We start from the raw sequence: 12,844 nt of genomic DNA, 5'->3' as shown, positions 1-12,844 counted from the left end.
AGCCAAGGAAAGACCCTACTCCTTCAGCAGGTTACACTTCCTCCCTATTTGGGTCTGGGCTTAGAGAGATGAATTGGCATTAAGCCCCTCTTAACATTAGTGGGGGAGTTATTAGGTAAGATTGGTGCCCATTCAGGCAGGCCCTCTTCATAGGGCTTTGACTGTGCAGTGTTGCTGGTTGGCACCTCCTAGTTGTCCCCTTTCCATTCCCTCTACATGTCCATTCTAAAGTGGCACCAGCTGACTCACCCTGGAGGTTAGCCTCAGTAGTATGTCCATAGTGAGCAGGAGCACAAATGTGTGCACCAGCGTCTCTCAACCTCGACAATCACAGATGTGACATGCTGGTCTGGATAATTCTTTGTCACATGTGTTGTGGATAATTTAGCAGCACTATTGGTCCCCACTCACTAGATGTCAGTAACAAAATACCCTCTCTCAAGTTATAATGCTCCCATATGTCTTCAGACACTGATAGAGGTCCCAGTTCCTCCTTGTTGAGATTGGACCCAGACTAGATTACCAGCCTTGGAAATGTTGGTGTCCTTTTTCCTACCACACTATGTTTTTGACCCTTGGTCAAGGATATTATTCCTCCCATCCTTTACTTGGCTAGAGCCTTCTCAGCCCTAAATTTCTCCACTTTACAAATTACTCCAGCTCTAGGGGTATGTAGTGGTGCCCCTGTAGATTCTCTCTCCATCCTTTGGTCCCTTATAGCTCTTATCACAATTAGTCCATGGTATTGTCTTGAAGTCTGTTAATTATTCCACTGTAACAGCCAAGTCTACTGTGATTACTGTTCTGTCTATCATGCCAGGTGTGAAGGCACAAATCAGTCCCTTGGTCTCTACTGTCTGGGTAGACAGATCAGTCAACTGGCTTGGAAGAGGGACTTCTCATAGAAAGGGAAACTTACCTTCTGGACTGTGAAGGTGCGGATGACATATTCTGCTAGGGGCTCTGTTTCAATTAGGGTGACTTTAATATCTCCATAGACCTCTGTGTCATCTGGCCAGTACCGCACACACTTTACCTGTGGCCAAGTGAGAGAAAGGGAAAGGACAGGGAGGAGTGTGCATAAACAGAGTGCCAAGTGTGAGCAGCCAACTCCTTTGCTTCTCCCATCCAAATATCCCCAAGGGTGACTTTGGAGGCATTTCAGCCCATGGGGCGCTCAGTGGTCAGTGATCAGCAAACTGTACAGGGCCTAACTCACTGCCAGAGTCACTGGGGTCATTAAAAATAATAGCAGTCTCTTCTCTTACAGCTCCTGGTGACTTTCCAGTGCATTGCTACCCTAAGCCATCAGAAAGAACTAGGTAAGATGGGAAAGTATATCATCCCCACTTAGCAGATGAATAACAGTACTGGAGATGGTGACGTGGTAATTTTCTGCTGTGTCAGCACGGGGCTGCTGAACCTTGTTATCTGAGCAAGGATGAGAAATTCAGGAGGAAACCAGTGAGGAGGTAGAAGCAGAGGGGTTTAGGAGAGGGTCCTTATAAAGAGGCGGTCACTAGGGACTGGAAGGAAAAAGGCTCTTAGTTGGGGAAGAGACAGACAGTCCTGAGCTCAACGGGAAGATGTACTATTGCTCTCTCTGCCCCAGCGGTGGGTACCTATGCTACCAGCAAGCAGTCCCCACATTTGACTCTAAGTTCTACAGAGAGCAAAAGAAATCATGGTTTTCCCCTTAAAATAGCAAAAGTGTTATTACCATTCCGGGGGACGACGCACGGCCTAGCGTGGCATTTCCCACAGTGTGTTCCGCTGGGTGCTAATAGGCGTTAGGTAAACAAAACAAAAACAAAAAACAAAAACAAAAAACAAGAAACAAAACAAAAGAAAACAAAAAACAAAACAAACACAAAAAGGTTTTGTGGTCAAATGAGTTTGGGAGATGCTGTTTCAACAAATTTAAACAAGCTGCTTTGCTAAAACATGACCTTAGATCCTCAGAAGTACTAATTTTGTTAAATATCTTAGGACTCTCCAACAGGGGCAGAGGACACAGCATTTCCCAAACGTATTTAACCATGGAACCCTCTGCTCACTAGTCAGCCTGCAGACTAGCATCCCATGGAACCCACTTAGGGAAACACTGAGAGTGCACAGGGTTTGGAGACCATTGCTTGATTCTAAGACTTTAGAGATGAGACCCTTCTAGAAAGCCTTAGATTCCTAGAGTTAAGGAGAGCAGATACTTACCTCGTCTAGCACTGCCTACTAAGCATCCTATGACTTATTCGTATGCATTGTTTTCATTTTATGTCACCATAACCTTAGATGATATGTTCACCCACATTTTACAGATGAGGATTTAAACATGGAGAAGCCAAGGAAACTGTTCAAAGGCAACAGCTGCCAGGGATGGAGTGAGGACCAAGCCCAGACTGACTGTATCATGACCAGGAACACTGCCTTGTATGATTATTGTGAGATAAATACAATGTAGTTTGTGAGTTGGTCACTAGCAGGAGTTCCATTATGAAACTGCTTTCCCCACCTAAGCCCAGTTTCAATTCACAGTCTATCACCCCCCATCACCAGGAGAATTTGTTTCAAAATATGGAATGTGATGTGGGCCAGGCTGGAATTCTCCAACCCTGAGTTTTTCTTGTTACCCACTGGAGTTGCATCCTGGGTCTTAGTCCCTGGGAAGGCACCTGAACAGTGGGGCTACAAGTAATAGAATGAGAGTCAAGAATAAGGTTAGAGCTAATTGATTCAGGTATTCATCCTTTTGCACCCATGCCTCATCTGTAAAACTGGGGAATGGACCAGATAAAGGTAAATGCACAAGGATAAAGTCTCACTTGGCCCTGACCCACTATTAGGCAACGAGATGTCTACACCCTTTCAATACACTATGACAGCTTCTTCTCCACCTGTGTGGCCAGGACGTTTTATCCTGATTATCTACAAAAATTCACTTGTCTACTCTTGTATAGTTTGTATACAGTATGGGGGCCCTTTGAGTTTAGATATTTGTACATCAGCCTTTCAATGGTGCAACCCACCCATCCACCCACAGGCCACAGTTCATCAAAGAGGCAAAAGCAGAGCTGGAAACAATGGTCCCATTTCTAAGCTCTAGCTAAGCGCAATTTAGGACCCAATCTAGATAGAACAGAAAGGGAGACAGAAGTCTGAACCCTGATGAGGTTTCACAGTCAGGGGAGGAAGAGCAGGTAGTAGAGGGTGAGATGCCGCTGAGAGGAGAAGAGAGATGAAGAGAGAGAGACGTGGAGCCTGGGTTTGTCAACACAAAGGAAGTGATGTTGACGATGTCACAGCTGGTGGAATGAAAAGATCTGCCATGCTGAGGTGGATAGAGGAGTGACGACACAAACCCTCTGTGAGTCCTCGAGATTCAGCAGAAACATGGAACAGGGGAGGTGCCTTTGCTTGGCTTTACAAATGTTTCTAATCATTTTGTACTCATTAGTTGTGACTATTTCATACACAACTACAATTTATTCAGATTACTCTTCCTCCCCTATCTTTTTACCGCTGCTATCCATCCTCTCCCCATCCCTACCCTCACTTCAGCGGGCTCATGAGGTTTGCTTTTGTTTTGTGACTCATTTGGTGGTGTGTTTTTGTCCCTCTGAGATGGAAATTACTGAGCATGTTCACATGCTGAATTAAATAATTCAGCGATGAAGAAGAATCTTAGATTTCAAATGAGAGGGGAATATGAGAAAATCTCAGAGTCTTGTTGCACTGCACCTGAGGATATTAATTTATCTGATCTGTCCTGCCTGGCTCCTTCCATCTTAATGATATATCCTAGTGACGGGGGACTCTTCCCTCCCTTCAAAGCTGAGTGTGTTACTCCTTGCTTCTCAGGGACTCGTGGTTGCTTTACTGCCATGGCCCTCTGGCTTTTCCAGTGCAACTTCATTCTATTCTGCTAGGGAAGAGCAGGCTCTTTAATGGGAAAAGAATGTTTGGGTAACAGACATGGGGTGGGGGCAAACACAGGCTTACAGTGACCTCACAGAGGGCATCTTCCCAAGGGTCACCTGCCAAAGGGCAGAAAGTAAGTGTCTATCATATTGGGCTTTGTCATAAGAAATGGCCAATAGTCAACCTTTTGGAGTCAACAGAAACAGCCCTTTCTCATGGCTAGACCTGACAGCAGAAGAGAAGGATGTGAAGATGGCTATAGATACAAATAAGATTATAGGTTTGTGATGTGTTGGTGAGAGCATTCCCATCTGATGGCTTTAATTTCCTCAAAATATATGAGATGACATTATCAGTGGAGAGAAAGGATAGAAATGGGATGGGAGACTTGAAGGGACAGAACACTGCTCACATGGGAAGCAGGAGTATGGTATCTCCCATCCCTATAGGCTGCTGTAAGGGTGCAGCACTGTTTAGGAAGCTGGTGGCACAATGCTGGCACCAGGCACACCAGGGTGCATCTCCACCACCCTCTGCCCACACAACTGAAGGAGAGGCTTACCCTGCCCACTTCCACAAGGTTTGTGACCATGACGATGCTAGCAGAGTTTTCCTGCCAGATCATTCTCCAAAAGTCCTTCACAGTCTCTTGCATCGGACCTGCCAACAGAAAAGGTGATGGGGTTAGAGACTGTGGGTATAAAGTAGATGCTGAAAGGGTTGTCTCTCGGCTGTTTAGTCAAGGTTTGACATGGATGGTAAGAGTGAAGCCAGGGGAGCCTAAGTGGGACACCAAGTAGTTGAGACTGAGGCCAGAGGCATGAGTCTGTTGGGACCATAACACAGCACAGATAAGAAAAACAAATCCCACATTTTAGGTATCTGTGGTCTGTAGCATCCTCCCTATCCTCGTTGCGACCTTCATGCTCAGCCCAGCAGCTCCACTTTTTCCCAGTCCACTACTTTATCTGGACTATAGTTTAGATCATGTCCCAAGGGATGTTTCAAAAACTGGACAGCGGGATCTCAATGAGAGATAGTGAGGGAATTAGAATGGGGAGGGTGGAGCTGCCAAAAGCAAGAGGGTACAGTTTTGAGTTTGACAAATACCAGAGACATTCATCTGAAGTTTGACCAGGAAAAAGAGGATTAAAACACAGAAAACAAAAAAGAAAAAACAAAGGAAAAGGGCAGAAAAGCAAGGAATGGGAGATAGGATCTGACAGACCAAAGCAATTTCCTAGGAAGCAATTCTTAATATCCTGGGTCTTCATCAATTTCAAAATTACAAAAGCAATTCATGCATTTGAAAGAAAATTTGAATAGTATTTTCCTGTGTTTTGCATGTAATATACATTTTCTTCAATAAGCACCAGGTCTATTATAAATACTTTTTCATAGCCTCAAAAATGATATTTTTCATAGCTATAGAGCTTTCTACAACATGGAGCTACCATATGTTATTTAACCAACCTGTCTATTATTGGGAATTTAGTTTTCACTTTTCCCTATTACAGATGACATGATAACATTATGAAAAATGCTTTTTATATGTGTCAAGTTCCACACATATAATTATCTGCAGGACTTCCCCCAGGAGGTTTTAGAAGGCATAGTCATTTTTAAGCCCTCTGATAGCATACTGCCACACTGCTTTTCAGGGTAACTGGCTGCATCTCTCTTGTGGACATGTACTCACTGAAGGGACAGGAACATCTGTTGGGTAGCCTGCTGAGGTTTTTTTCTTTTTTGGTCACCCCATATATGGTCCCTTCCCTCTTAATGATATTTCTTAGTGACAGCTCTTTCTGCTGCTAGTCTAAGCTCAACTTGTCATCCATCACCTTGCTCCTCAAGGGCTTCTGCAGGTTTTGCGGCCTCATCTCTCTGGCTTCTTTGTCTGTGAATGTTCATTCCCTCCCTTCAGGAGAAGCCAGACCATTTAATGGAAAAAGAGCTTTGGGATAACAGAGAAAGGAAGAGTGGATAATAGGGTTCACCCTGATATTTCCAAAAATCCCTCTTCTTAGACATCCTTGAGGTCACTACAAGACACTTACCTTGGGTTGCAATGTAGTGCCGGGGTCGGTGGTACCCCTGGATAATAGGAGAAAAACACAGTGAAGAGTTTCCAGTCAAAGACTGAAACCAGCACAATATTAGGATGTATCTCTTCCCAGCTACCTGGGTGTTCTCATAGGCCAAAATGGGGATAGTATTTCAGAGAAGTAGCAAAGACCACATGTGCAGAGTACATAGCTGTATAGCATTAGCTGTTATTGTGACTACTTGTGAGGGCCCATCCAGGCTTTCCCTAGGCATTCTTTATGCTCAGGTACCCAAAAATAGTGGGAGAAGGCATTTCAGGTTTGTGGTGGACACCAACAACCAACAACCCTGAGCTACAATCATATGCAGATTCCAATACTAGGTCTACCTGGAGTAGGAAACAGAAAGACAGATGTATTTTTGACTGCACATTGTTAACAGTCAGAGAAAGGAATTGCTTCTCTCTGGTTATAGGAAAGTTCTGGGTGCAGAGAGGACCATGTAGAAGTGTGAACTCAGACGGCCAAGAGCTATTTGCTGATTCGAAGACCAGTTTATGATTTCCCTGGTTCTTTCAGAGTGCTCCCATAAGCCTGTGCTTATGATGTGCTCCATGGCATTGAACTAACTTGGTGGCCTGTAGCATCCTAGTCTCAAGGAAAAGTGGCTATAGATGACACTGTGTTTTACTTGGGAGTGGAATGGATGGAGGGCCTCCTTAGTCACAGTGGAACAGTGTATTGTGTTGAATAAGAACTGTATCGTATTGAATAAAAGTTCAAGTCTAGTATAGAGTATCAAATATGATCAGCATTTAGTGATAGTATTATAGGGAGAAGGGGAGGCCTAGTTAGTGGAAGTGGGAGAGTGATCTTGGAGATTCTTGTCTTGTTCTGCTCCTATAACTCCCTTTTTCTGCTTCCTGATTGGGATGTAAACTCTGATGTGAACTGTTGTGCTCTGCCACACCCTCTTGTTAGGATAGAGGGATTGACACCTCTAAAACTGTGAGCCAAAATAAATACTTCCTCCTTTAAGTTGTCTTACTCAGATAGTCAGTTACAGCAATGAAAATGCCTGGATAAATTAACCATATACTAAAATACATGTCTAGATTAACCACACACCATGATTACTGCAAAGGGTCCCCTATACTTAATGAGAACACTCAGCTGACACAATTAACCCCTATTGAAACTATTCTCCATAAGCCTTATATAGCATCAGACTTTGAGAAAATACCACATAAACAAGCTATGACAAACCAACCAAAAAGACAGCATATCATGTGGATTATATTTACCATAGACCAACTTAGTTGTCTAGGTTTGAATTTTGGTTCTGTCCCTTCCAGACTGTGTCATTTAGGATTAGTTATTTAATTTCTTTGTGTCCCAGTTATATTGATAAAATGGGGATTAGACCATTCAAAATACATTAAATAAGATTAAATAAGTTAATATATGACAATTCCTATAATATGTACTGGGCACAATTCTAAGATTTTTACATGTCTTCATTTGTTATTATAATTATATTATTGATCATTTGGCAAACATTTTTTGAGATGCTTTGAAGATTAAGAGTGCATACTGTGCCTTTAGGAGTAACTGAGCTCTCCTCCACGAACAAAGGGATGGAAAGGCATATCTGTCACTCTGAGTCAAGATGGACAGGGCTATGCAGGCTGGATAGAAGAATTAGATCCTGGGGCCTTAAGCAGGTTTGGGAACAGAAAATAACTCCTTAGAACCCAGAGGGTTCTTGTCCCATGTCCATCATCAGCTGTTCACAGTCTTCCCTGGCCTGGGCTAAAGCTCCTGGTATCTTCCAAGAACCCATTTTTACTCCCGAAGCTTATCTGCTTCCTGCAGTAGTGGGCTTCTCAGGATACACCAGAGGGGTCAGGTTTTTTTTTCTTTTTTCTTTTGCTGTAGTGACTCTTCTTCGCTTGCATAGTAATGTCTAAATGCTTCCTCTTAGAGTAACTACACCTCTGCATCCTCATCTTGAACTTGTCTTCCAGATGTCTTTCTGCGTCTGCTCCCTGAGTACACTCATCTTGTGTTACAGCCTCAGTACGCAGGACTTTAGACATGGCCTCTTCTGTGTTACAGAGGTAACTCCTTCCTCACGCTTCTCCTTTTTCTTGAGAGACTCCACAGGGCTTCACAGATACCCAGTGAATACAGGAAAATGAGCAGCACTAAATACTTTTATACTTCTCTTCTTCTGTGTCATCAGACATACCACCCAGATCTGGGTGTGGCTTTCTGCAAAGGTTGGCCAGTAGGATGCATGCATGGGTGGGTTTTGCATTGGCAAAGACTTTGGAAGAAACTAGGGTTTGAAAGGTTCAGACGTACTTGAAAGTTAATGGTAAAACGTTCTGGATAAGAAATTCCACATTAATTGTGAGGTTGGCCTGCTGAGGCTCACTATTTGGTGCTTTCCTTTGCTTGCACAGTCATTTCAGATTCAACCAGCAAGCATCACATTCTACTATGCAGAATGCACGGGAACCCAATAATGAACCAGACAGATGTAGGCTCTGCTTTGGAGTAGCTCATAGACAGATATGAACTGGGTCAGGAACCTCCCAGGGAAGATGTGGGGGCTCTGTAGAGCATCCATGGGAACTGACTTAACTATGAGACCAGAAAAAGGTTCTCTGAAGAGGTGGTGGTTTAATCAGATTCTAGTTTGGGCCTCCTAATATTCCTGCATCCCCACTTTGTGCCATCATCAGTCTGTCTAGTCTTCCCACTGCTGTACCCATTGCCCATGGACTTACTTCTTCAGAAGTAGTAGTCATATTTCTGTCTAGAAGACTTAGTGCCGGGCCACTGTCTGCTTCTCTCACCTATCCCTGGCTTTTTTCCTTCCATTTTGTATGCGCGTGTGTTCATGTATGCATTCACATGTGTTTGGAGGTGTATGTGCACATGTGTGGGGGGCAGAGGTTGATGTCTGATGTCTTTGTCAATCACTCTTATCAGTGAACCTGGAGATTGTTGGTTTGACTAGACTGCCTGGCCAGCAAGCACCTAGGGACCTCCTGTCTCTACATCCCCAGTGCTGGGATTGCAGCAATGCTGCCCAACATGGCTTTTTATGGATTCTCATGGCATTTTACCAACTGAGCTTTCCTTCAAAGCACCGATCACCAGATGGCTTATTCATTTAAACCACTGTCTAACCCCGCCCCCCCCCACCCCGTGTTGTGGGAGGCTTACTAAGGCAGGGCTGTGCCTAGCTTGCTTGTGGCTATGCTCTCAGCATTGAAGTGTTTGTCTTGGCTCTCAACCCTGGTAAAACCACACTGAATGCATATGTGCCACATGCCTGTCCCCATCCCACATCTGAGCAAAAAGACCTTCTCTGGACTCCAGAAACTCAAACAGTTCCCAAAGAGGAAAAATTCAAATCACGAGAGCGATTCCTTAGCAAAGGCGATAAAAGGAAATGCATTGCTCGATTGTGTCTCCTCTGGGGATTTGCCAAGAGCTAGTGAGGAAAACTTCCTAACCTTAAAAGAACTTTCAGTTCATTTAAGTCCCACCTACACAGCACACAGATCGACTGCAAACCAGCACTGGGCCTGCCTCCATCTGTCTGTGAGCAATGGGAAAGAGGTTTGCATCCAAAATGCATTTATCTCACTCTGCACTCCTGCATCTGTTACTTACTTGGGACTCAGATATGATATTTATTTCCAGGCTGGTAATTTATAACAGATTCAAGTGGCCAATACATTTTCGGGTGTGCAAACAAACATGCCAGTGTGCTGGTTCAGAGAGCAGCATACCACAGCCTCCAGAGGCTCAGGCAAGGTTGACCTCATCTAGCTCGTTTTCCAAATAGAGTCATTTTAATACATTGTCAAGATCCAATTATAGAGAAGGTACTCTAGCTTGGACAGCTACCTCTTGTCTTTGGGCTGTGGTGGAGAACAGAACAAAGCAGTAAGACTAGATAGCTCAAACCTCCCACCCCACCCCACCCCCACCCACCCCACCCCACCCCACCCCACTGTATTGTTGGTTATCAGGGATCCCCAGGAGACCACAAGAATATAGTTCTACTGGGATGACAGGTAGGCTCACAATTTCCTGTTTCCTGCCATGTTATGGTAACACCATAAGAGGGTACTTGAGTTTGGTCTTCTTTTGTTTCCCCACTTTCCCCATTGTCTTTTTCACACTCTGCTGTGTGCCACGGGAAGTGACAGTATAAACTGCAACATAGGCTCCCATGTCCTCAGGATTTAAGGGGGCATTTTCTAACCAGGAGGGAAAACAAAAGCTCAGAAGCCAGCAGGAGGTTGGGGCATAGGTCCTTCTAGGTTCTTCCTTGCTGTGTTGGCAGAGGTTAGCTTCTCCGTGGCAAGAGCAAGACAGCTCTGTCCTTACAGTAACTCTATTCCTTTTGTACCCATTCTCTTATCTAGCCACATAACTTCTGAGATCACTTTGCCATCTCCAGCCCCAAGATACTCCACACAATCTGGTTGGCTATTCTGCCTCAGTATTATTCAGGCCCTTATTAAACTCTACCTGGTTAAGACCTGCGAGCCAGCTTGTTTCCTCTTGGAACCTTGATAGGTACTTTATAACAGTTATCACATACTTGTGGCCTGGCATTTTATTGCATCTTGCAGCTATCAGAATGAATAAATTACTCACCCACAGTCACAAAGGTAGTCATCAGAAAGGCCTGTATACAACAGGCCCAACAAGAATGGGATTCATGACTGTAGTCTCATTAGTCCTTGATGCTAATCACTGAGATGCAGCTCAGGGCCTGACACTGCCCATTAGGACAGCATGTGGTAGAGACATTTGGCCTGTCTGTACAATCTACTTCTTATACAGAGAGGGAGGGTACTGTGCTTGTTCTAGCTGTGCAGAGAATTAAAGTCTAGCTGTGTGACCTAGGGCGGTGCTCTTAACCTCAATCCCTGGTTTCCTGTCTTTAAAGGCTTGCAAAAGACTTTGTAATGACACAACAGGACAGAAATGGAAGACCTGATTAGTGCTGGCACTGCACAGAGTCACTTGCATTTAAAGCGATTTCATTTGCTGCCTGTACAGCACAGACATTTCTCAGTTCTACGTGTAGTCAGACATTCACTCTACTGTAGGTCGAGTAAGTAGCTAGAAAAATCATTTGATAGGGGTTTTCATTTAGATATTAAATGCCAGATAAATATGGTAACTTAAGACACATAAGACTATGTATGTGCTATATCCTTAGGACTCTCATACCCACCTGACCACAGTCAAGGTGGGGAAGGAAAGAAAGGAACTAGTCCAACCCATAGCAACACATGGTAACCGAATGTCTTCCAAATGTATGATGTTGGGGTAGATGAAGGACCAGGAGAAAGAGTACTGGGCTGGACATTCAGTTATGGTCCATATCCAGGTTGTGTCATTGACCATCTGTATGGCATCAGACAAACTTTTCAATTTTTCCAAGTCTCAGTCTCCCCATCTGCAAAGTGGGAGTGATGAGAACCACCTTGAAGTGTTACCAAGAAGTCTTAGTAAGTTGACTCACTTGAAGCACACATTATTGGCCAGGAATGACACATTGAGAGCCCACTACCATTGTCACTGCTTATTGTTATTAGAGGAAACAGAGTTTGCACTCCTGATTCAAAATCTAGCTCCTCCTCCCTCCCCTCCTAGGTGGGATTCTGGATATTGTACCTCGAGAGACCCAGCTAACTCATCTGGCTATGGGTGCTAAAGGTATTCACCCAGTGAGGTTGAAATACTACTTAAGGTGGCTTACTGGTACATGAGAAAAAAATCACCAATTTTTAGGTTACTATAACTTTTTCTTGTCCAGCTGGTTCTTTGTCACCTTCTAAGACAGGGCTGAGAGGTCAGTCATCTCCTTCAAGCTTTCATTGGACTCCCTCCTGAGGCTTCAGTCTGACAGCCTCTGCTCTGGGACAGTCTCTTTTCTCACCTGACCCTGCTCACCAGGCAGAATCCGAGTCTGAAAGGTCCGTATTTCTATCACCCAGTGAAACATCTTCTTGGTATTTGTGAAGTGACTAATAAAAGGGAAAAGCTACTGGCATGGTGAGCAGATGCTTAGAGCAACTCAGTCTTGCTGGAGACAAGCTGCTGAGAATTGGATTCCTCCTTGTGAAATCATCTGGAGAGCTACAGACACAGAGACTACCCTTCTTTGTAGTCTGAAGCCCTAGACTCAGGTCTTGGTTACACAGCAGGTCCTTTGTTAGCTTTGTCAGGCAGGGTCCAGTAGTGAAGTGGAAACCACTTTGAGCATTGCAGACAGAGGGGATTCAACATGGAGAATTGGCTTTACAGGTTCTAGAGGAGCTTGATGACACAGAAAGAACCATGGGTCAGCCTCAGGGTCAACAGACCTTGGAGCCCCTAGGTCAGTGGTTCTTTACCTCCCTAATGCTGTGACCCTTCAATGTAGTTCCTCATGTTGGGCTGACCTGTAGGGCACACCTGTAGCCAGCCCCTAAGCAGGCATGGCAGGGCGTGGTCAGGCACACCTGTAATCAGCCCCTATGCAGGCGTGGCTACAGCATCCCCTACAGTGACCCCCCAACTAAAACATTATTTCTTTTGCTACTTCCTAATTGTAATTTTGCTATGGTTATGAATCATGATATAAATATCTGTGTTTTCTGATGGTCTTAGGTAGTCCCTGTGAAAGGGTCATTTGACCCCCTAAAAGGGGTCATGACCCACAGGTTGAGGAACACTGCCCTAGAGGAACAAGACCAAAATGATAAGAGCTGGAGACTGGAGATTTCCTGGGAGGAACAGGAACTCAACTTAAAGAAGCAGGAGATGTAGATGAAAGAAGCTTCCACCCAGGAGGGAAG

The 12,844-nt window shown here is 44.4% G+C and overlaps 1 protein-coding gene across 1 annotated transcript in view; it reads right to left on the bottom strand.

Annotated features, from left to right (window-relative positions):
* Ptprt (protein tyrosine phosphatase receptor type T) overlaps nt 1-12,844 on the bottom strand; it is a 783,865-nt gene that overhangs the window by 30,293 nt on the left and 740,728 nt on the right. The window contains exons 18-20 of the mRNA XM_035446780.1: nt 5,976-6,012; nt 4,478-4,575; nt 920-1,036 (exon numbers count right to left, since the gene is read on the bottom strand). Of these exons, the coding sequence (XP_035302671.1) occupies nt 920-1,036; nt 4,478-4,575; nt 5,976-6,012 (252 nt within the window). The remainder of the gene's footprint in view (nt 1-919; nt 1,037-4,477; nt 4,576-5,975; nt 6,013-12,844) is intronic.

This window comes from Cricetulus griseus, chromosome 6 (genome assembly GCF_003668045.3).
Source record: "Cricetulus griseus strain 17A/GY chromosome 6, alternate assembly CriGri-PICRH-1.0, whole genome shotgun sequence".
NCBI classification, from domain to species: Eukaryota; Metazoa; Chordata; class Mammalia; order Rodentia; family Cricetidae; genus Cricetulus; species Cricetulus griseus.
Note: the sequence above shows the minus strand (reverse complement) of the source record. Positions and strands in the feature narration are given on the sequence as shown.